Source organism: Prinia subflava, chromosome 22, assembly GCF_021018805.1.
Source record: "Prinia subflava isolate CZ2003 ecotype Zambia chromosome 22, Cam_Psub_1.2, whole genome shotgun sequence".
Taxonomy (NCBI): domain Eukaryota; kingdom Metazoa; phylum Chordata; class Aves; order Passeriformes; family Cisticolidae; genus Prinia; species Prinia subflava.
In genome coordinates, this window is record NC_086268.1 from 5112669 (window position 1) to 5137952 (window position 25284).

At 42.0% G+C, this 25284-nt stretch overlaps 1 protein-coding gene across 5 annotated transcripts in view; it reads left to right on the forward strand.

Moving 5' to 3' along the window:
• The window catches only part of ZBTB44 (zinc finger and BTB domain containing 44), a 44330-nt gene that overhangs the window by 12866 nt on the left and 6180 nt on the right, over positions 1-25284 (forward strand). Inside the window, exons 2-6 of one of the 5 annotated variants that reach the window (XM_063417686.1) lie at positions 4601-5670; positions 9274-9358; positions 14178-14341; positions 16506-16806; positions 18857-24890. In XM_063417686.1, the coding sequence (XP_063273756.1) occupies positions 4653-5670; positions 9274-9358; positions 14178-14341; positions 16506-16806; positions 18857-19139 (1851 nt within the window). In that variant the 5' untranslated portion in view covers positions 4601-4652 and the 3' untranslated portion in view covers positions 19140-24890. Of the gene's footprint in view, positions 1-4600; positions 5671-9273; positions 9359-14177; positions 14342-16505; positions 16807-18856; positions 24891-25284 lie in introns of those variants that run through there. The other 4 variants (XM_063417687.1, XM_063417690.1, XM_063417688.1 and 1 more) reach the window with 4 other exon arrangements.

Sequence of the window (25284 nt, forward strand, 5' to 3'; positions counted from 1 at the left end):
TGTCTATGCAGTAACTCCTTAACACTGGCTCCTTTGTACACTCAGCATTGGAATCTGCTGTCCTGGAGGAAATGGAAGTTCTCAAGCCCAGCTGCCCAGAATGGGTCATTTCCCTGGTCCATCACCCACTGCAGCCAAAGGTTACAGGTTTGCATTCCAGAGATTCCAGAGCTCCAAAGGGAATCACAGAAACCTCGTGTCCCACTCTTTGACATGAATACTGCCAGGTTTCCAGCGCTGGGTTGAGGTCAAACTAGGTTTACTAACCTGAGTTAGAATATGATTTTAAATAAAGTTTAGAAAGTTCTGTTGGTTAGTTTGAAACTGGAACAGTGTGGTAGCTCTGGCCAGCAGTTTTGTGAAGGGAACCAGGACACGATTCATAGTGGAGATAGTACCTTTTATTAGGCTAGCTGCTGTTTGGGAAACAGATGTGTGTTGAGATAGAAATAGAAATAGAAATAGCAGACTTGAAGTTTGTTCTGATTGAAGCAGTTGTTCTGATTCAATTATGAACTTAATTATACTTAATTATACTAACCAGTTAATTTGAGGGCGTTGGGAGTGCTGGTACCTGTGTACTGCAGCGAGATTGCAGAGATAAAATGCTCCAGGTCACATGTTTATCCCTGTGGAAGATTTGTCTGTGTCTTGATTGCTGCTGTTGATGGAATGCTGCTCTAACCAGTGCCCAAGGAGTGATCTGCATTAAAAATAAATACTGATATAAAAAAACAACCAGTGATCTGATTTATGCCATGGGCTCACAGTTGGATGAACATGTCTGAGGGCTTGGTGAGCACCAGGGTGGGAATTTCCTACTGGTTTTGAGGACTTACATGGCTACAAAGTGATATAAAGTCTGTTGGTATCAGTGCTCAGAAAAGGTTGTTTTCATGCTGTAAATTGCCACGGGTCAGAATATAGAGGTTAAAGGTAGGGTGGTGGTTTTGTGGTGCTAAAAATTACTTTTGTTTTTAAATGATGTGACTAAGTGAGAAACTGAATGCAAACAGTGCCCTGAGTTTGATTCACTGACTCTTCTGAAATATTATTAGATACCCTGTTTCAAACCCAATGATTTGAGCCATAACATTAGGCAGCAGGTGAATAAGGAGCTAAATTTTGTGTACATGGAAGTAGGTAGGTCGCATAAGCAATATTTTTCAATTCCAATATAGTTTCTTTTCCATTCACAGTTTCATTACATTATAGCATTACACTTACAGTGTACAATTTCATCTTTGCTGTTTCTAAGCTCGGAAACTTGACACCTGCTTAATCCCAAAACAGTCTGTGTGCTGTGGTAGCTGTTGCTAAAACTTGCATTTCAGTAGCTTGAATCAGTGAGAATGAGCTGAGTTATTCCAAACTCCGTAAAGGTCAGGTCTTCATTTGTGCTCCTAGGAGTAAAAAAAAAACCCAACTGATTTTCAAATTAATTGTACAAAGCCTTTGGTACAGGAGCACTTCCCTTCAGACGGCTTTTGGCTGATAGGGGACAAAACTGTCCTTGCTGTGTTAGCCCTGAAGTGCTCACATTTGAATTCTCACCTTGTTCAGGGATTCATGCTGTGATGGTGATTCCTCACATTTCCAGGGCAGGAGCTCATGCTGGAGAAACCATTCTCTCCAACTGCAATGTCTGTGGCAAAGTTAAATACAGCCCATTAAATATGGACTGAAGTGTCTCACTGTGAATATTTTTAAAACGTGTGAAAGTGTCTTTTGAATTTTGTTGTGTTTCTCCTGAGGTTTGAAGTGTGTTGTGGGCCAGGGTGTGTGTGTGGGGAATGGGAGGAGCCCCACTCTCTGTGACACCATCCCTGCTCCCTGCCGAGGGAATCCCTGATGTTTTGTGGCTCCAAAATTAACAGCTTTTCCAGCTCCAGCCCACTTACCACTTAGTTTAGGTGTGCACCTTGACGTTCCCACCCCAGCATTCCCAAGGGCGTGGATATATTTAGTTCTTGGACGTGGCATCCTGCACCTCATGGTCCAAGAGCTGCTGCCTCAGAATGGGAAATAAGACCTGCCAAAGTGTTATTTTGAAATGGTGATAATACAGAGATGATGGACTTGGGCAGAAGCTGGAATGTTGCAGCCCTTTACGCTCTCAGGCCACTGAATTGAGTGCAGCTATAAAAGTGCCTTGTGCCAGTGAAATATTAGAAAGAGGGTGGAACCATTTTATAACCTGGCTGTGCTTTACCACGCTCATCTTTTCATGTGGAAAATCCTTTCAAACTGTTTAAATTACCTTCTAAAAATATTTGATGTTTTTACTACATAATTAACCGTAAGGGACTGATATTGTTCCCCCTCCTCAGCCTGACTCTTTGGATTTTCCTGCAAGTAGCATGTGTGTGTGCAGGCTTCTTGTTCCCACTGAGGCCTGGGTGGGAGCCACTTGTTTGAATGGAGGTGTCAGTGCAAGGAGGGTGAAAGTCATTTTACAGAAGTGATTTAACAGAGCAATAGCCCACATTTGTGGCAGGAACACTGCTCCTGTAATAAATTTAAATCAATTTATTGCACATCACTGACTTCCGCTGTTTTATTTTAAATTCTGTAACCAGATCAAGGTCAAGGAAGCAAAAGATGAAAGGAGAAGGGGAAAGGAAGCCAGAGGAGGGAAGAGGTGGTGGGAAGGGGGGAGCAGGACAGGGAATGGTTTAGAGCAGGGCAGCAGAGCTGAGCTCTCACTGTGGGACTGGAGGGCTGAGCATTCCCTGTTCAGAAGAACAGAGAGGAAAATGGGCTTGTCTTCTGTGCCTGTAGGAATTGGGAGGATTGCTCTGGGATTTTTCTCGTTTATAACAATGTATTGCTACTATTTCTAAATACCAAATTATTCGTGGCTAGTCCTTGTGAATGTATTGTTCTTGTACGAGCTGCTGGACAGAAGTACTTGTGGACTTCTGATGTGCCAAGGAGCAGCTGCAGTGACTGGGATTTCAGAAGGAAGGGTATCCAAAGGCCATTTTTGAATATGCTGTTACAAGATTTTGCTGTAGTGTGTTGGTGTGAGATCAATGAAATATGCTTTTCATTTGATTCATGCTGGGGAACAAACAGTCTGGATATTCAGATGCCTCTTGAGGTCGATCCGTTTTCTTTCCATGAAGGGAATGTTTTGCTTGTGCTTAACTTCTTCCTCTGCACCAGTGTGAAATTTCATTTTAAACCCAAAAGGCCCCTATAGTTTCCACCAGACTTTATATATATTATCAGGTGTTAGTTAATCTGTTCTCTTGAACAGTTAGTGTTTGTCTGCAAGGGTTTGAGTATCAAAAGTGAAAACCCAGGAGCAAGAAGCAGCCAAGTGTAAATGTCTGTAGAACCAGGTGGGCTGTGGCAGCTGCTGTTTCAGTGTGTCACATTTGGGGTAAGTTGTTCCACACTTGTGGCTGCTCTGTGAGGCTCCACGTGAGCCATTTGCAAGCATGGAATGTTTTTCTATGTGGAAGGGAAAGAAGGATGATGTGCAGAAGCTGGAATCAATCAAACACAATAATACTGTTGATGTTTAACCAGTGAGATAATTCTAAATCATGTTAATTGTATGAGGCATGTACAACACAGAAGACTTCATGGAGACTTGGAAGGGGCTGAAGCAGGTGAAACACTGTGGTTTATATTCCCTTTACAGTGAAATGTTTCTGAAATTTTGGGGGAAATCCACAGGTAAAACATCCCATTCTCATCAGGACCTTGCACAAAACACATTCATTTACTCCCACATGGAGAGAACTGGTCCCCAGAAAGGCAGGTTTGTGTTTTTCAGAGGAAAGAGGTTGCCCTCCTTGTTTTATTTATCACATACATAAAATCAGTTTATGTGTATTTGATTTAAACTTAAACTTTCCTTTGAGGTTTATATTGCATTGTGTTTGTGAAGGAATTTTCAATAACTTCTCATCCTAGTTTAAAACTATTAAAAGCAGCTTCAGGTAATCAATACCTGCACTACAGCAGGAAATCAGACCTATTGGCAACTGTTGTTTTATGTTTACTAGATTGAACTCTGGCCTCTGAAAATTCATGCTGTAGTTTCTCTAAAGCTTTTCAGGTATTAAATACCTTCCCTGGGAGATTTGCTTACTCCTGCACCTTTGTTGTTGGCTCAGCCTGACTTTTCTGCTTAAAAGAAACCTTCAATAGTCTGTCAGGTTTAAGAACTGTGAACAATGGTTTTCTGGGCCCAGAAAATAAAAACACAGGTTTCTACACAGATAACAGTTTTTAAATGCTTTAATTTTAGTATTACAAACTTTTTTTTGAACTGTGTTGGGAATTTGGTTTTGAGTGGGCATAGCAGGAATGCGGAGAAAGAGAGAGAGGGAGAGATACCCCTGTAAGTGTAGGGAGATGTAGATAGATGTATGAAAGATGGTGGGGATAGATTGCAAATAATTTAATCTGTGATTATGAAAATTACAAATAATTGTATTCCTGTAGAGTTAGACCCTTGCACAGTCTGGATCTTAGAAGAATCTGGCCTTACAGGATTCAGATGAATTTACAGAGTCTTACAATCATGAACCCACTTGACTTTCACTTTCAGAGATGAAAATGACAGTTTTCCTCTTTATTTCAGGATACCTTTGATCTGTCATATGTGGGAAGAACGCTAAGAGAACCATCTAAAAATGGGTGTTAAAACATTCACTCATAACTCCCCTGCTCACAGCCAGGAGATGCTGGGGAAGCTGAACATGCTGCGGAACGACGGCCACTTCTGTGACATCACCATCCGCGTCCAGGACAAGATCTTCAGGGCACACAAGGTGGTTCTGGCAGCCTGCAGTGACTTCTTCCGCTCCAAACTCGTCGGCCAAGCAGAGGACGAGAGCAAGAGCGTGTTAGACCTGCACCACGTGACGGTGACGGGGTTCATCCCCCTCCTGGAGTACGCGTACACGGCCACGCTGTCCATCAACACCGAGAACATCATCGACGTGCTGGCCGCCGCCAGCTACATGCAGATGTTCAGCGTGGCCAGCACGTGCTCGGAGTTCATGAAGTCCAGCATTCTGTGGAATACACCCAACAGCCAGCAGGAGAAGGTGCTGGATGCGGGGCAGGAGAACAGTGCAAACTGCAATTTCACCTCCCGGGACGGCAGCCTGTCGCCCGTCTCCTCCGAGTGCAGCGTGGTGGAAAGAACCATTCCCGTTTGCCGGGAGTCTCGGAGGAAGCGCAAAAGCTACATCGTCATGTCTCCTGAGAGCCCCCTCAAGTGTAACACACAAACCAGCTCCCCACAAGTGCTCAACCCTTCAACTTCCTACCCAGAGGCCAGAAATCAGCCCGTGGACTCATCCTTAGCTTTTCCCTGGACTTTTCCTTTTGGAATCGATCGAAGACTTCAGTCGGAAAAGGTGAAGCAGGGGGAGAACTCGAGGACTTTGGAAATGCCTGGGCCCTCCGAGTCCAGCAGGAGGATGGGGGATTATGTGACTTGTGAGAGCACCAAAGCCAGTTCTCCCCTGGTGATCGAGGAGGACGTGCGCGTCAAGGTGGAGCGGCTGAGTGACGAGGAGGTGCACGAGGAGGTGTCGCAGCCCGTGAGCGCGTCCCAGAGCTCCCTGAGCGACCAGCAGACGGTCCCGGGGAGCGAGCAAGTGCAGGAGGATCTCCTCATCAGCCCTCAGTCATCATCTATAGGTAGGACCATTTCTGCACTTCCATTCCCCAGCTGGAACATGAGCACTGGGGATTTTGCTGGAGGAAATCTGCCTCGTGTGTTTTCATGCTTTACTTTGGTGATTTTTCAAATGTTACACATCAACTTGGAGCTCTTTAAATAACTTCGCAGAAGGCAGCTGAGAATGGCGAGCCTGTGGTAGCCCTCTTTATTCAGCAGAGGTTGATAACTGCTTTTTACCTCTAGTTGCCTGACTGGGGAAACTTGATTGTGCTTTCCTTAGTGCCAAAAGGCACAATCTCAGCTGAGCTGCAACATCAGATTTGAGAAGCTTGTGCCTGTAGCCACAAAGGGTTAGAATAGTACTTTGCATCAGGCATCAAATCTCATATAATCATGACGGAGAGCCTTTGTAAGAGGATTTGCAAAATAAGTGGTGAAACACTGTCATCTTAATGCCCCAGACAAAAATAAAACCACAGTCATAATATTGAGAATCTTTCCATTTCTGTGGGATTTGATTCTCAAGTTGCTTCTTCAAATGCTGCTGGTTGCTGAGAGAAATCTTTTTTCCATTTGAAGACAATTTGAAACCAGTTTTGGGTTCTTATAGCAGGCTGTTCTTTATTAAGAGCTAATACTTAAAGGTTACTGGAACAATCCCTTTTATCCTCCATGCAGAATGCATTGAATGGCTTTTAGTAAATCAGAAGATGGAGCTTTTGCAATATTTCTAGTTTAATTATCAAAATTTTGCCCAAGTCAGCTATTTTACTCTCAAGCAGCTTGACCTGTGCTCAGCAGAGTTTGTTTACTGAAAGATTTTTAATATCACCTGCTCTGTTTGAAGATTATAAGAATGGCAGATGGATTGCTCTGCCTCATTCAAACAATGTGAATGTGAAAGGCTGGAGTTTATTAATGAAATAAACTCCAACAAAGTAAAGAGTTGTAGCCTTGTAGTCTCCATTATTGTTTGGTTTGGTGAGGGCAACACTGTGATTCTCTGGAGAAAAGGAGATCAGCCTGATCCTCCAGAAAAGCAGTAGATATTCAATGCCAAACTATTCAAGTAATACTGAAAAGAAATAAAAATATTTCCCATTTATGCCATCCTTTGCTGTTGGATTGTTCCCCAGCTTGTACAGCTCACGTGTTGATATTTTAGATGGTAATGCTTTTCCCAAATAAAAATGTTTTCTTTATTGGAGACAAGGATGTTTACCTTTGCTGAGGAACAGACTCAATGTCTTATAGTTTAAGTCTTTAAATGTAGTTTGCCAAAATAGTGCATAAATTCAAAACTAAAAGAAACGATTTGTTTGCTGGGGAACCAGCAGGAAAAGTGGTCCTTGTTCAAAAACAGGGTTTGTTTGATTCAGTTTTTAACCCCTTGCAGTCAGAACTGAAAGACTTTGCCAGGGCCATATGATAAGAGATGCAAATTATTTCATCAAGGTAATTATATCATCACAGACAAAATAGAACAAGAGGCAATAATGATTAGGCAAAGTTAAAAATAGCATATCAAGTGATATATATCATAAATATAAAAATAAATATCACACCAAAGCAGCTTAAAAAACAAACTGGGTATAAACTCTCGGCCACAGATGAGTAGTTTTGTGTGCATGGGGTAGAGAACCTCAGGCTTTGGTGATGATCATTTTTAAACTTAAATATCTGTCATTGCTGTTAGTACAGCATGTTCTGCCTTAAAACAGCTGCAGAGAGAAGAAAAATGTGCCAGGGCAAAATCTTTAAAGTACAAATCTGCTCTTTGTCTGTGAATATGTTTGAATTAATGTTTAGTGGTCTTGGCCTAATAACCATCCTCAGAATGGTTTTTATTCTAACCATCCTCAGAATGGTTTTAATTCATGTTTTGCTATAAAGGGAAAGAGTGTTCTTGCTTTTTAGCACAGTTATGATACAGCTAGAAAGCACTTTTTCCTCCCCAAAATGCATTACTTTATGCAGTAATGTTAGATTAATAAATGGAGGCAGCAAGATATGTTTAGGTACAGCTTTTTCTCCCCTGAACATATTTTCCTCCTATAATTGCATATATTTATCTCAGTGTTTTATAGTGCATTTACAAAAGCGTTCTTGCCTCTCTCTCTGAGATCGCAAAAAGCTCTTATTCACTCTTTGGGAAATTTAAGAATTGTTCATTTGCAATTTATTATATTTGGAAATACTTGATAATACGGAAGGAGACGTGGAGCAGGGACTTGATAAATAAGTCATTATGGTTACAAAACCGCTGTGTCTGAGGAGATACTCTCATAACTCATTAGCACTTCTGGCATTTGAGAGGTGAAGGTATGAAATTAAACCTAAGAGCAGTTGGGCTTATTTTTCAGTAGACTATCATTAAAGTATTTTGTGAGAAAGAAGGATAAATCAAAATGAGACTAATTTCTGTAAACTATAGATTGCTTAGCTGATGAATTTCCCAAGTATAGTTTGTCACCTCTTAATAAAATCAAAAATCTTGATTTTACTAATTGTGAAGCTGCCAGAGATTCAATTTTCCTCTTGTCACTGGCCCCACAACATGGCATCACATAAAGACAAGAATCTCTCACTTCAGGAAAGATCTTTCATTCTTTTTGACAGAATATGCACTTTTTCTGCTTCACCTTTCACACCTTTGTTCCCTCTCTTTGTTTTTCCATTTTCTCTGACACTTGCCAGTGTACACCTAATTTTTCTTGATTTTCCTGGTGAGCTTTAGGGTCCCCAAATTCAAACTGCTTGTCTACCCCTCTGTTAGAAAGCAGAATTATTTTACCCCAGCAGCAAGAGCAGCTCACAGTGCTGTCCTAGGCTTTGCTTGTCCTCGAGGTGGAGGTGTAGGGAGAGAAATCTCCCCTCTGTCCTCGTGTCCCACGGATTCAGTGGGGACCAAACACCAGTGGTGATGGGGGAGGTCAAGATGAGCAACAGCCCCATCAGTGCATGAAGGTGTGGCTGTGGTTTTGGGCTGCTTTTCCATTGGGTTCTCTTCCCCAAACCCCTTGAACTACATTCGCCCCAGTGCTGGTGAACTGAGCAGAGCTCTGGACTGGTTTTGTTTATACATTTCTCAAACGGTGTTTGGTCTTTTTTTGTGTTGCATTTCTGATTTCCCAGAGGGCTCTTCCTGTCTCAGCTGCTTATCAATAAATGAAGTCATTATCAGGTAATATATTTATGGAAGATTTGGAACACAGAAGCCATTTAGTGTAGCAGGTTTGAACTCCTTATTGCTCAGAAAGTCTTGAAAAATTTTCAAAATAGGCCCTTTAGGTGAATGTAACATTTCTGCTTTACAGTGCTGGTACTGGATGGGTTCTGAAAACTGGCTGTATTTAACATTTCCATTTTCTAGGTGTACCAAATGTGTGCCCTTTATTGAGCTGTCAGTGTACTGGGTAATCTGTGCAGAGAGAAGCTGATTTGGAACAAGTTGCTTCTGGGTGTTCTAAATTATTTTCCCAAAGCACTTTTATTATCTTATCACCCAGGAAGCAGCGTCTATCAGAGATTTGGACAAGCAGGCTTGATGTGTATTTACCTGCCCCCCAACCCTTTTTGAACAGTTCTTTGCATTAAATTGCCCTTTTTTCTTTGCCTAGGCTCAATAGATGAGGGGGTTACAGAGGGATTGCCCACACTCCAGAGCACCTCTGGCACCAACGCTCATGCAGACGATGACGATCGGTATGTACCAACCCTGTGCAAAGTGTTCTGCACCCAGTGCTGTGCTGTAATTAACCTCCCCAGCCTTAATCCCACAATGTTCAGTTGTTCCTACATCTGGTTCTCTGTGTTGATCAAAGTACAATCAGTGCCTGGAGGGACAGATGCTTTAGAGGAATGTAGGTGATGAAAGTCAGAATCTGCTTACTCGTTGCTTTTTGTTTCCTATCTGTTTTCAGGCAGCACTGGTGAAGAAAGATAGTCCTGTTCTTGCTGTTTCTTCATCATTGCTCTTTATTAATAAATTTTAATTAAACCTCTATGTGAGACATGCACACTAAAGCAACAAACTGAAAACAAGGACCTAGCCCTGATTTCACCAGACCTCACTACTGCAAGCCACAGGAGAGGCAGAGCAGCCCTAAATCTCCTCCTCCAAACTTTCTGCCTGTAGCTTCTTACCAAGATGCTGTGTGGCACTTGCTGTAAATATTTAGCAGGCTTTTGCTGTGCTGAGCTGAGTGATTTATTAAAGGATTCCCTTATAAGGGAAGGCTGGCAGAGAAAACCAAACTAAACCCAGTCTGTTTGGTCAAAGAGACATCAGAGTTCTGTTGGTGAGGTACCCACACATGGCACACGGGCTGCTCACAACTGCTCTGACTCCCAGTTTGGAGCTATTCCCTCTCCAAGCATATTTTTCCAAACTGGTTTTTGCAGGGGTTTGTAAGAGAAGTGGGTCTGAGGAAGAAGTGTGAACCTTTGGAAGTTGTTCCAGAAAGTGTGTCAAGAGAAGCTCCCTATAGAGATAATAACCAAGAGCTGCATTTCCATAGCTCATAAAATCTTTCCTGTCATTTCCATCTAAAATCTGTCCCACTTCCCTTAAAGAGGAAAAATAACTGCTTAGATAAGGCTTTTTGGATGACATGGAAGATTTTATCTACTAACAAACCTGAGTATAAAAATAACACCCAGTACTTAAGGGTTGAATTAATAGTAGGAGCACATGTTGCACTTGAACTAATCCAGGCTTTTAAACCTGTAATTCTGAAGTCAAGTGGCACATATATTTTCAGCAGTGGTTTATTTCAAAAATTTCCTATAAAACTGCAGAGCTTCAGCACAAACTGCATAGAAAATCCAAAAGATAAAAAATTCTTTAAGCACAGTGGAAATTCCCACTAAAAGATATCTTCCATGCAGAGAAGGAAAGAATATTTACCTTAGTTTATGCCCCAGTTTGAAAATAATTAGTCTCAGAGTGACAGAAGTATCAGCAAAATGAACTAGAATTTGCTTCTTGTTTCAGTAGCTACAAGTGAACTAAGAGTCCTGGGAATTTCAGGCTCCAGAACTAAAACCTTCTATCAAGTGATTGATTTTATAAATTCAAATGAAAGTGTCAAGAATGTTCTTATTCCAAGAACCAGTTAAATGTGTAAAATGGTGCTTCCAAGACCTAAGCAGTTTCCTTTCAGGGCTGTGTGTGTATTTGTCTTGTCAATACATTCAAATACACTGGGACAGCCCTTCAAGCATGACTTAAATTCCCATTTTGAGCATGGGATGGGCACAGCAGCCCATAAATACGGCCTGTCGTTCACTGTGCAGCAATTTGAGCACACACTTTTGGGGGCATAAGAATTCTGAATAAAATAAAACATGTTTCTCTAGCTGAATGGGAAAAAAACAATCAATACATTGTACAGATGGAGGAAATTTCCCTCCCCAACTGTTTAAATGTCTCATGCACCTTTAATTCCATGTTGTACGTTTCTTTATTACTAGAAATTCTTCAAATGTCAAAATCAGTTGTGTGTGCCCAATGCAAATTAATACTGAAAAATGTATGTTGTAATAAGCATATATGACATTTCTATTTCTAAAACAAAGCAAAAGACTAGTCCCTCTAAAGGTCTCTCAATATTACATCTGTGTCACTGTGGAAAGAATCATAAAAATTTCAAAAACTAAGATGTCTTATCTCTTGAGTTTCTGTCTTAAATAATTAACATCATTAATTTGGCCTCCTGCATAATCAGTGTTTCATAAACAGTAGGTCACATGTAATTGTTGTCAGCTTAATAGGCACACAGAAATCTGTTCAGTATTAAAATTACTGTTCCACAGTGAAGTCTGATCTGTTCTCTCTCTGATATTTCACATTTGGATTGTTATACACTTTTCTAGTCTTGCCTGCTTTAACAGTTGGTCTCTGTAGCAGTTTGTGGCTGCATTTAAAAAGGAGTTGCTCAGTAATAAAAGTTAAAAAAGGTCTCTCTGATCAAAGAGAATGAGAACCTCCACTTCTCCAAAATAATTGTAATTTGCAAATAACAAACATTTCTAGGTTCACTGGCATTTTGGCATTCATGTTGGTCAGAGTTTAGTTCTACATAGTTAAATATGTAAATAATCTCAGGGTGAAAAGAAAAAAGTGCAAATAGAATATTTCAGTGAAAACATTCGAAACCTCTCTATGTAGCTGGTACAGAAGTTCTTGGAAATGTCAGACAAATCTCAACTGTTAAATGCCATATTGATCACAAATTGCAAGTCGTGAAAAATCCAGTAAATGTAGGGGAAAAAGAAGCAGGGGAGAGAAAACCTAGTGGTGTTTCAAATGTAATCCCTTCATGGTGCTAAGTTATGTCACCAACGAGGTATTTCATATTTCACCCTGCTGGCAGTGTGAGCATGGGAAAAGACAAGGCAGGCACTGATGGCTGGAGAGCCTCATGATCCCACTGGATCTGCTTTAATCAGCCCTCCCCATCATGAAAGATGGATAAATTAAAAAAACAAAACTTCATTTTCAATTTCTTCGTGGACATGTGCCCACAGCACTTCTCCTTCAGCAGAGGAGGTGGCACCAGCACAGGTGTGGAGGGGAGTGAGCCCCAGAAAGTGGAAACAAAAGGAGAGAGAGCTCTGGCTCCCGATTCCTGCCCTACTTTGAGTGTCTCAGAGACAGCTCCAGCAGCACAACGTGCCTGAGCCTCCTCACAGCTCCCTAGCGCAGCAATGAGGGAGGCAGCACCTAAGGAACGTGGCAGTAGATGAAATTCTTTGTTGTCACAAAACCCAAATGTTATTTGAGCACACTACATGTATAAAAAAGGAGGTGGAGTGCCAAAGTTGGTCAGGAATTTGGTTAGAAAAATCAGAACTTATGTTTAAAATACCCTCACTTGGCCTCGGTTGGCTTTTTCTAGGCCCCAAAATGGCAAAGAGCTCCATTCTGCCAGGCCCAGGCCAGGAGCTAGAGACTTTGCTCTTGTAAATACTCATTTTATCACAGATCAACACCTCTGTCAGCATCTCTGTTTTCCACAGCTCTGGGACCCGACTGTGTATAAAAAGTCAAGGGCAATAAAATTTCTTCTTTAGTGCAAATCTTCCTGCAGTGCCGTGTGAGATCAGAAATCCTGATGGGTTTTACAGACTGAATAATACTAAACTCCTGCAGGAAACTCTTAACCTTGTGTGTATCAAAAGATACCTGGTGCTCTCTCTCCAGATAAATTTTACAACTGGCACTTTTGCTGCTGAGAATTCTGCACTCAGAATTCAGATCCCCCCTGTCCTCACAGTTGTTGAAGACAATTTAAGTGTTGATTTTAAAGAGATGATCCTAGTTCCTGCCCTCCTGTGCTCAACTGCTCTGTGGGTTTTTGCATTATGTCTAGGAAGCTGTATTGGTGCAAAGTGCACATTTCATTTGTGTGAGTGTTAGAGGTCCCCAAATCCAGCATAGCCCTGAAGCCAGCCCTTTGGGCTTGAGGGGGAAGCAGAGCAGCAGCAGGATTTCCTCAGTTAGGAAAACTTTCTGACTGTGAGGAGACATCATTGCATCTTCTCTCAGGACATTTCAGACATTTCAGTTTAGTAAAGCTAAAGCTGCAATGTGCTGGCCAGGGGATGAACAGTCAGGGTCAGAGCAGTGCCAGTGATGGCTGATGTTCCAGCAGGCTGGGGAGCTGAAATTTCACCAAAATACAGACCTTGATGCCCAGGGAAGGGCAACCTCTGCTCAGTGCAAACCCTGTTGTTCCCATGTTTGTACCAGCAGATTTGTTCTGGTTTCACTGTGCCCTTGAGCAAGTTCCTTGCCAGAGGACTCGGATTCAAGCATTAGTGTTCCCTTAAACAGTTTGCAGCTGGAGGCTATGGAGGAGCAATTAGTCAGTTTTAAATAAATTACTTTGAAAGTTAAATTGTTCCTTATTGCAGTCTGTGTGCTGTTTTTTAAACACAGCACTGGAGCTCTGCTCATGGAGCTCTTTGAATCAGACAAGGAGCAAGTATTGCTTCTTTAGATTAATATTTTAAACTTAGAAATCTGCAATTGTACATACTAGTATTTGTTGATGGAACTTGGATTGAGATGAAAAATTAATTGGCTTTAATTTCATTTGTAAATATCACTGAAGCTGCAAAATACTCCTTTGCTTTTCATTTGCTCAGCTCTGTAAATTCTTCCTCGGGGACTGTTTAGTGATTTAAAGTCATTGATGTGCTGGAGAAAATGCCCACGCCTGGAAAATAACAGTTTGCAGTTGTGCTCAAGCCCATTGCCCAAAGAAACAGAATTCCGAGCTTATTCCCTGGGTGTGTTCAGATGTGCAGAGTTAGTGACTGTAGCACTTCGGGTGCAGATCAGACACGTTGCTGCAGACCCAGAGATGTCCAGAATAAATAAAGATTTCAGCAGAAATGTCACGTGCCAGTCCCTTCCTTGTCCCTCAAAAGTGCTCCAGGTTCAGATTTTCACAGATGAGGCTTCTTGGATCATTTCTCTGGCTTTTTTGTAAATCAGTGCCTTTTTTCTTTGTAGTCTGGAGAATGTTCAGTATCCCTACCAACTCTACATTGCTCCTTCCACCAGCAGCACAGAGAGGCCCAGCCCAAACGGTCCCGACAGACCCTTTCAGTGTCCCACGTGCGGGGTGCGCTTCACCCGCATCCAGAACCTGAAACAACACATGCTCATCCACTCAGGTAAGAAAGCATCCCCAGAACCCTGCCTCACAGCCTGCTCTGCAGCGATTGCAGTCATGCAGCTTTGTCACTCACCTGCCAAGAGCTGATTTCACACAGACTGGGCAGAGGTTTGCCTCGTCGAACGCTTGTTTTGAGCACTGGAGTCTGACTGATAGTTGTGCTCATGGATGATTAGAAAAAAACCTGATTGCCTGGAACTCATCAGGATAAGTCATTTTTCTGAAAAAGAGCTGAGATGAAACAAAGTATGCTTGGCCCTTTTATTGCACTAAAGAAGTAGATTGAAATTCTTTCTCTGCCATGGTGTAATTCTCTGCTGTGTTTTAGAGGAGACCTGCAGCCATAAGCAGATATCTGTCTGTGTCATTGCACTGAAGAAGGTGGCACACCTTTGGATCTCAGACTTTTTGGAGGGATTGCAGGACAACTGAATTGGTTTGATAATCAATTTAGCTCCTGCAGGTAGCACAGGCAGCCAAAGGTTTGCATGAATGCCTCCTCTGGGCCTTGGTCCCCAAATTCATTTTGATTCCTAACCAAGCATGAACTCCCTGACATCTTTGCTATTGGTGTTTTCAAGACCTGTCAGTATTATGTGGTGATAACATTGACATTTGAGGGAATAAATGGAATATTGAAGGGTTATTGCACTTGGGCACTAAGCCTCATGGTGTAGCATCTCCTGGTTTGAGTCTGACTCTTACCTGCACACAGAGGCTGAACCATTCTAGGACAGAGCAGCCACAACTGACAGGGTCTAATTTTTTCCCTGTCAACAATTATTTGTTGAATCCTTTCAAGCCAAATAACCAGATATGTGTTTAATATTTGAAAAAGAAAATTCTTATGGCTATCAGGTGCAAAATGATCCCAAGCTTGTTGTTAAAATCTGACAGCAAAACATCTCTGGCCAACCTGTCAACTGACAACCCCTGGAGAGATTTGAATAGCTGGTTTGGAATAATTAACATGTAAAAGAACTCTCAAAGCTTGTAAATGTTGAAAGTGTTTTCACATGAGCAAAATGTGTAAAGAGATTTCCCTCCAACTACCAGAGGAAATAGGTGCCCTTGGACAGTAGGAAAGCATGAAAAGTTTGGGCTCCACCAGACCATATTCCAGTTTATTAACTTGTTTTCACATGCTTAACAGGGCATTTCAGTGTAACCTTAACTACAGCTTTCTCTGCCTAAAAGCCCTCAATTAAAAGTTCACCTCCTGCTTTGAAAGTAAGGAAAGCAGAGTGAAAGACTGGGGGAATTAATAGCCAGGGCTGATGCACATTCAGCCTTCTGAAAAAAATCTTTTTTATTCCTTGACAGCCCTATTATGAACAGAGCTCCATATTCCAGATTCTCAGCCTCATGTTTGGATTTTCCCACTTTCTGGAGTTCAGACTTTTTATTAAATCCAAAGGTTTTGGTGACTCAGACTTTTATGTTGTAACAGTTGTGTTTGTGTGATTACACATTCAGCCACTGCAACATGTTGCAGAGCTCGCGTGTTTTAGGGTAAGAAATGAAAAATGAGCTAGGAACTGAATTTCTAAATTAATACAAGAAATAAATGAGAGGCCTGAAGCTCAGCTGTCTTAGAGAGCTGTCTGTCATGCAGAGTTGCCGAAAAGTCTTGTACAGCAAGGTTCCCACGCAATATAAAGGCTCCTACTGCCCCTTTTATCACCATTCCTGCTGCATGACAGGGGCGTCCCCGTGCACGGTCCCCTTGCCAGAACACTTCTCCGAGGCCAAAGGCAGCCAGAAAAAAACACTGCAATTAAGGGTAGGCTGATAATTGCATTGTTGGGAGCCAGTCTGGCACAAGAATCTGCCGAGATCAAAGGAGTTCAAAGGCGCTGGGGATGACTGCAGCATCAGGTCCTTGTTGGCTGTGCCCGGGGATCTTTAATCCACTTGTGTTCCCTTCAAACCGTGGGGAAGGGGCCTCGGGACAGGTCACAGCGATGAGATTTCCTGCAGGTTGTTACTGAGGGCACGCAGCTCTGCTCTAATTGTTGCTGCCTTTCTAAAGTTAACAGAGAATCTTCCTCAAGCAGGGCTTTGCTGTGCCTGCAGCTGCTGTCCCTGCGCTGTGGCACTCGGGGAGGATTTTGCCCCTGTCCCCTGCTCACACAAGGTGAATGTTTGCGCTCTCTCCACAGGCATTAAACCCTTTCAGTGTGACCGCTGTGGGAAAAAGTTCACCCGAGCTTACTCGCTCAAGATGCATCGCCTGAAGCACGAAGGTAAACGCTGTTTCCGGTGCCAGATATGTAGTGCCACTTTCACTTCCTTCGGGGAATATAAACACCACATGCGGGTTTCCCGGCACATTATCCGCAAGCCTCGGATTTACGAGTGCAAAACATGCGGCGCCATGTTCACCAACTCTGGAAATTTAATCGTTCACCTGAGGAGCTTGAACCATGAAGCGTCAGAGCTAGCAAACTACTTCCAGAGCAGGTGAGGTGCACAGCAAAAACCTAACAGGGAAACTTGCTTTTTTCTTTTTTTTTTTTGCCTTTTTTTTTGCCTTTTTTTCTTCTTTTTTTTTTTTTTTTTTCTTTTTTTTCCTTAGATCATTATTTCCTGCTTTCAGGGCAGCCTGCTGTGCCTCTCATCAGGTTGCCAGCTAATTTCAGTCAGATTGATTCCTGCTCCACTCTCTATTGTATCTGGTCTGTCTTAAGGCATGGGAGCTATACAGGAGGCTACTGAAGAATCCAGTGATATGCAGAGGCTGGTTCTGGGTTACTGAATTTCTCTTTTCACTAGTGTCTATGGCCAGGCCAATGGTGTAAAGCCATAGTGTTCTGTCCTTCAGTATCTGTGATTTGATATTGATTTGCTTTCCAAAATCTTGTGCGTAGCCTGTTCACTTTCATTGGGCACAGACTTCCTACTTCATTTTAAGTACTTGCTTAACACTGTGAAAAAATTGCATGACTCCAGACCTTCTCCTTTCTCATTTTCTAGATAACATTACTAAATGATTAGGCTAATAGGTTTGGAAATAGCAAGGGCCAGTTGGACATTTTTTATCAGGGCACAAAAGACTTGGCATATCTCACAAATGCACTGCTAAAGACTTAAAAAGAGTTCTGAGGTATCAGACAAGCACTGTATTCTCTCATTGATATAAATATAATTGTTGGAATTTGAGATAGAAAATACAAAAGTTGGATGAGAGAAACTGAAGACAGAAAGTTCTTCCAGCTCTTAAATCTACAGAGAGAATGCAGCTTGGAGTGTGTAATTCATCTGCCTTCAGCAGTGCAAAAGACTGAATTCTGAATGTTACAGCATCACAGTCCCACCCCTCTGATTTCCAGACATTATTCTTTTTCCCATAAAAAACATTTGAGTATTTTGTTCTAGTTGATTAACTCAGAAATGACGTAGGACGAAGAAAATTGAAAAACAAAGCAGGAAAGCCAGTTGCTGTTCTTTCAGCAGAATATTGTTTAAAAGTACAAGTGCTTCATATCTGTGGGCTTACGCTGTTCTTGTTCTTGGCTCGTGTGCTGAAAGCAGAGTGAAAACTCTGCAGGGTGATGCCCTGGCTGTGGTAAGCACTGCATTGTTGTCAGCAAATTAAAGTCATGTCAGAGGGTGTGAGTTCAGCTGCCTATAGCCCTTCCTTCAGTCTGGTTTGACAAACACGAGGTTTAGCAGAGCTGGCTGTGAGTTTGGGTTGGAGCACTGAGTGCTGCTGTCATTTAAGGATTTAACTGAGGCATTTCCAGGTGAACCGAAGCATACAAATGTGATATATGTATATACTTGCCTCAAATACAAACTTCATGTCTGGTGCTGAAAACTTGCAAAGAAATTTATTTTCATTATGTCCTCATGCACTGAAAATTCAACTGGAGTTTTTGATAGATTTTCTTTGGACCCACTCAGCCCTCAGCTGTTAAGAGTGCACAGCAGAAGCAGAAAGGATTAAAAGGGGAAGGAAATGCAATTCCATTCTTTTCTCAGGAGTGTGATACGTGTCAGGATCACAATCCCTGCTGCAGCTGGCAGCTTCCTCTGCCTTCAGCTGCCTCACCTTGTGCCTCTGATTCAGCCTGCCCACTCGGAGGGAAGCCCTGCTGCTGCTCTGGGGCTGTTGTACCTCAGACATAGAAAGAGCCACATTTTGCCAAGGCTGAACTCATTTTTATTTCTGTTTTTAAAGCCTGAGTGCTCCCTTTTTTTCAATGAGGTTTTCAGTGCCAAATGTGTTCCAGACATTAACTTGCATTCTCATCAAGGTGATACAATCTAATAAGAAGAAGTTGCTGTGTAGGAAATACGGATGTGAAATAGATGCCAGTGAATAAACTGTGTGTGTGTGGAAATGAGAACCAGGTTATGGTGCTTAGTGGAGGATGTCAGTGCCATGATCTTGGCCAGTGTGCAGTGAGTGCCTTTGTTCTCTGTCAATGCAGTGTGTAGCTTGTGTGATGGAGCTGATCCCACGGAGTGAGCAATGACATTTCTCTTCTGTCCTTTACCCCTCTTCCAGTGACTTCCTAGTACCGGACTACTTAAACCAGGAGCAAGAGGAGACCCTCGGGCAGTATGAGCTAGGGGAGCATGGCTTTGAGAGCAACTCTTCTGTCCAAATGCCTGTCATTTCACAGGTGTCGTCAACTCAGAATTGTGAAAGCACTTTCCCCTTGGGGTCTCTGGGGGGGTTGGCAGAGAAGGAAGAAGATGTGCCAGAGCAGCCAAAGACTAACGCCACTGCTGAGGCAGCCGCGGGTGACCCTCCGAAACAGGAGCTGTCATCCATTACTATCGAATAATTCATGGTTTGGTTTCATTTTTGTTCTTTGGAAAGTGCCTGTGTTTGGTCCTGTACATTTTAATTTAATTTTTTTAAACGAAAAGTGGGGAGGTTTTCCCCTTTTTACTTTGTAAGCTTCGCTTTAAACTGAAAACTGCGACAGATGTTACATTATTTTTCATGACTGAATGATCACTTCTGTGAAAATATTTAAGACTGATTGCACAAAAAAAGATCTTGTCAGAACATCATGGAAGCTGTGATACACTTCTAAAGAAGAACAACTGATTCAGATCACTTTAACTATTCCTTCTTCCACAGTTAGAGCAGCTCATTAAGTTTCTCTTGCTTCTGCAGGCCCTCTGGTTAAGGGAAAGAAATCAGAGGAAACCTTGTTCAAATGATAAACAAAAAGATGCATTGGAAACCACGATTGAACAGTTTTGACTAGTTTTGAGTGGATGCTTTAATCTTTTGCATAAAGAAGTGACACTTCCTATATGTGCCTGCTGTTTTTCAAAGCCCTTACTGTGCCCTGTGCTTGGAAATGGTGAGCGGTTTTGAAAGGAGCAGTCACACACTTCTTCAAAACACACCATCCCTGTCCAGCCCAGATGAATGCCAGGTACTCCCACTTCTTCTGTTCCAGTCCTTTTAGAAACTGCTTGATCAAATAGCCTAAACAGATCTGCCCAGCTGAGGTTAGGCGTGGAAAGTCCAAAGGTGCACTCTCAAGGTTGCTTTTTCCCTGAGATTTTTCCTTGGGGTTGCTGGCCCACAAGGTAATAAGGGTCGTCCCAGGGTTGCTGTTCCTTGGGAGTTTCCCCTGGGTTGCTGTTCTCAGAGGTAATAAGGTTTTCTGTCTTCTCTTTGCCCTGGGTGTTACACACTGAAGCCAGAGGCAGAGACGACAAACTGAGTCCGCCGGTATCCATTTCCAAGGTTGTTTATTTTTCATTATCTCAGTCTTTTTACAGCTCTGCCAGGCCTCCCTGGCAGGGTACCTTATTTTAGTTCTTTCTCAGCTCTGCAAGGCATCTTCAGCAGAGCAGGACACGCGGCAGACTGGGCGGATCAGAGAGCCCCGTACCTTATGTACGGTCCCCTTGACCCAACCACTGTCTGAGACGTATTTTTTATTTACAAAATTTTGCCAATGCCTATTACCTATACTAACATGTCAGTTCTACTCTAAACCAATCTCTAAAACCCAACTCAGCACAAGATGGGAGATGAGAACAAGAACAAGGAAGACAGGGGCCACTCCCCAATTCCTCCATCTTGTCTCTTCAGCCCCATATGCTAAGAATCCTAATTTCTATATTTACATTCTACAACAAACCATCTACTACTTATTTCAAATTCTTAGGATTTGTGATTCTTTCTTCATGTGAGCATTCACTTCCATAGATAGAAGCTCGAATCAGAGTCCTTCTGGGCTCTGTGAGAGGCTAGCTGACCCCCCTGTACAGATCCCAGACCCCCCTGTACAGCCCCCTTATTCTCCAGGGCTGTCAGAGGGATCCTCTTGACTCCAACAGTGCACCAGGAATTGGGGATGATGGAAAAACGTTTAGCCATGCAAGCCTGACAAATCTCTCCTGCCTGTGTCTGTGTGTAGATGGGGAACCACAAATGAAGGCTTTCCCAAACTGAAACTCTTAAACCACAGCCAGATTATTTGCAGTTCTGATCATTGCCCCCTCACATACACACTGTATTTTTACTAATTTGAGAGCTAGCTAGAGGGAGTTTACAGACCAGAAAAAATAAGCTCTTTTGTGCATTATTGCACATTTTTTTGTTTATACATATGTATGTATAGTTTCAGAGATTTTTATTAGCCTGTTTTGGACAAAACAAGCAATCTATTCTCTCTAAGGACAACTTTCTAACCAACGGGGGGTTGTTTACAAAAAGCCTATAGAGCAGTGATGAATTGTTCCTGTTTCAAAACACTTTCAATCCTTGCCAGCTCGGTTTATTAAAGGCCATTACTCCAGCTACACACACAGCTCAAGCAAGCAATAAACTGAAAATATCTGCAATTTCATTTTTCCATATTTAGAAAAGGCTACAAACGGAGGGTGTGGGATTTTCAGAGCAGTGAGTCTTGTTTGGTCGAGGCTGTTTGGGCTCAAGTACTGCTTTGAAACCTAAATTAGGAAGTACATTAGGAGATTTGTGATTTTTCTTACAGCTTCTGAAGTTAACTCAGTGTTTGATGCCAAATGCCCACGGCCCACAGATGATGTGCTGAGTGAGTAGGTATTGCTTGATCTCAGTATTCCAAAGGCATGATATACTCCCTTATTAATTTTGAGTCTTGTTTTTTGGAAATTGTTGTTTTCTGGCCGGATTTGTTTTATGCAAACATGAGGAGGAAATGAAACCAATAGAGAGAGGTTGCTCATGAAGAAACAGAAGACACAAAAGTTGTATTATATTGCACATCAATTTGTATTCAGTCGGCCTAAGCAGCTCTGATACTCTCTGGGTCTGAATCCTTTCTACTAATAGCCAGCTTTTGTGAGGAAAAAAGTTTATTGACCTTTGGAAGGAGTCTAAAGGGTTTCAGTGACTTGAGCAATTTTTCTCTTTTTAGGTAAAACCCACATATTTTAGTTAAATAGAACAAAAACAGTTGGGATTTAAGTGCTTCCCAAGTTGCTGGAATGAGGTTTCTCCACCAGATCCAAAGGGTGTTTTAGAAACATGCTGCAAAGAAGTTCTGTGCTGCAATTCAGTCTTGATTATATCCACCTTTGTGAGGCTTCTTAAAAGGGCTTGAAGGAGAAATTCTTTTTCTGGGCTGCTGTACTGTGAAATAGCCCAGTGCCTGTTGATGAGCTGAATTTAGAGACCATTTCTCCTCCACTTGTGATTTCTCTGAGAAGCCAGTGAGACAAGACAATGCCTTTTGAGCTTTATTCTGAACCAGAGGGCTACGACACTGAACTCAAATACAGCATTTTCTCTTTTTCCTGACCTGTTATGCAGGTAAATGAGAGTCCTTTGTGATTCATGTTTTGAGAAGTGTTTCACCCAAACCACATTTCCTGACTGCAGAGGTGTAATAATCAAAGGTGGTCAGGTATGAGGTGGAGGACATAATCTGATCATTGGAATCTGATCATTTTCATCCCTGAAGTATTTTGCTAAAGAGTTCATTGGTGAGAAGGTACAAATACACTGTAGGCATATCTGGATATTGGATTTTTAAGGCTTAAAATTTTGAGTCAGAAGGCAAAAATTGCTTTCAGAATACCAAAGAGAAGGGGGAAAGTTACAAAGACTTTATAGCTCTGATCTGTTCTTCCTTGAAAAGAAATAAGGATCATTAACACCGAGGTACAAGGCAAGGCCTGGGGTTCATTATTCACTGCATTGTGTGTTACACATTATCTTTTCATCCTCCTTATCTCTGGGTAACATCTTAATTTAGTTCTCACTTTTCAGTCTGATAAAACTGGAGGAACAATAGAGTTCTTGAAGGATTTTGTTTGGTTGGTTTAGGGTTGGGTTTACTTGTTAATTTTCCTGTCTGCAATTGTTTCTTGTTAATATCTCTTTTCTCCATAGAAATGAATACAGTTTAAATGCAAACACCATTTTATTTCTCTTCTCCAAGTTGTTGGAAGTGTTCAGTTCTTTGAAATACTCATGTTCTTCACAAGAGCGATGTAAAAACACAGGACATCTTAAAACAATTTACGTTTCTAATGTACTTGGATTCCAAACAGAGCAAGAGAGATAACTAAAATAGAAAAAACTTGCCTTAAACTACACTTGGGATTAAACCTAAAACATCAATTTCTTTCAAGACATCATCAGAGAGTTTTGAATTCTGGGATGCATTTTCTTATTTCTTCTTTGGCTTTTTATTTTTCCTCCCCCCAAAAAATCCATTATTTAGTATGCATTTCTATGTCTGCTTGACAAGGGCTGGGGTTGATGTGGTTCAACCCTGGTGCTGCAAGCAGGGTCAGCCACCAGTGGTGTTCCCACAGCTGGAGTTCAGTTGTCAGGCTCACAGAGACCACGGGCAAGTCTCTCATACTGAGAGATCAGTGGACTCGCTTATTGAAAATGGTTCTGGGTTCACGTGGATTCCGAGTCTAAAAGGTGTGAATTTAAACTTTTTAAAAAAGTAATAGCTGCCAATGCAGTCAAATATATTTTGTAAGACTATGATCCCTATATGTCCCCTGTGGGATGAAATTTTATTGTTTTTAAGCTATGGTTTAAGGTTTTTATATGAGGGCTTCAGGCGCTTCTTGGTGGCTGGTTGCCCCCTGCAGCCCGGGCTGTGGGAGCACTGAGGTGAGTGCTGGTCTCCCAGAGACAAACCAGGAAGCGTTGTCATTGAATATGCAAACCCTGCAGGAGCCTTGTGCACCCTGCAGGGCTGAGAGGATTCCGATGGGGAGCACCTGCTGCTCCTGCATCCATTGCAACTTCCACACCATCAGGAAATGGAAAATAGCTGATTCTCATCCAGGCCGGTTACGTTCGAGTTTTGCTCACAAGGTGAAATCCTGTTTTGGAGGGTTCTCACCTCCAACTGTAGCATAACAAATCCCATAGCATCGATGGCAGGTAAGAGGGTTCAGGGCCAGACAGTACCTCAGCCACATCAGAGGTACCTGGTGAACAGAGTGGGTTCCAAGTACTGGAGGAAATGTATCATAAAAGAAACAAATGTGAATTTTTTCAGTGCAACAGTACTTACTGCTCTGGGTTTTTGTTCACGCTGTGTGTGCTAGCGCAGTAACTCCCTGTCCCACAGGTCTCAGCTACAAATCTGGTTGCACTAAAAAAGTAGAATCTGGTGCTGCCAGCCTGTGTGGCAACTGTACCTACAGTCTTCCTGAGGGTTGCTGAAGTCCCCAGAAGAGTGATTTTGTTTCACATTCATTTAGCTGATGCATGCTTTTGATATTCTGACCTGTAACCCTGGCTACACCGAGTCCTTGGACAGCTTCCTTGCTCTGCTCCTGCAGTGCCTTCACTCGAGGTGCTGCCCCACGGTGAAACCCTCAAGAGGGAAAAGCGGAAGCTGGAGGAAAAAAAAATGTGAATTAAATTATTGTTGGGCTTCTTTGTGCATTTTAGTAACAGTGAAACCCCCTTAACTGTGCCAGTCTCCAGTCACCAGCCGTATATCCAGTCATCATCTCATCCACAGTACAGCTTCTCTTGTTGATGCTGGCCACAGCTAGATTACTTGGCATGTTTATTGACCTAACAGAATTGGTTTTGGGTTTTGGTTTTGTTTTTTAATGTATACGATGTTTAAATACACTTCACATTTTATATAATACTATCTGGCTATTAGTATTTTTCAGGAACCATAGTTCTTGGTGGCTATATATATTTTTGTGACTTTTTTTGTAAACTAAGTGCCGTTTCAACGTTACAATCATTTTTAGAGTTATTGTAATCAATGTGAATATCATGTTTTTTCAAATCTGTTCTGAGCCTGTAGTGTTTGCTTTGTGATCATACGTGTAATGTATATATTCTGTATAGTTACATTGTATTGAAATACTAGCTTGTTTGATATAAGAAAAGTATGTATTGGGTACCTTTTTGCTAGCCTGGTTGTTTAATCTTTAAAAAAAAGTTCCAAAATACAAAAAAAAAAAAATCTTCAAACTGGTCCCATTATAGGTCAAAATTAAGGGGGGAGAAAAACTAGTTTTGAGTGTCTTTGGATAGAAACATGAAGCTAAGATTTTTCATTAAAATATTAATGTTTTATGGAGTATATCTTTGCTTTGTGTCGTTATTTAACTCTGCCAGAATTTGCCTTGCAGTACAGCAGAGTAATGTGGACGATCAGTGAGAAGGTGCAACTCTGTCCCTCGAGCTGCATTCTCTCACAGCTTTGCTCATAACAAGGCCCAAAAAAGGTGATCTGAGAACTCGCTGGTGCTGAAGCTGTCACTGGGAGAAAGGTAGTTTAAAACAAAATTAATAAATGGTTGGAGAAGTTACTTGAGTAAAGAGTATTAAGAATAAAGTACACATTTCTGTTTCATTTTCTGTTGTATATTAGCTTGCCTTCTGTTCGTGTTCTCCTTAGACCTCGCTCTGCAGTGGTGGGGGCAGCTTTCCACAGGGTGATGTTGATGGAAAGCCAAGGGGGAGCCCAATCAAAT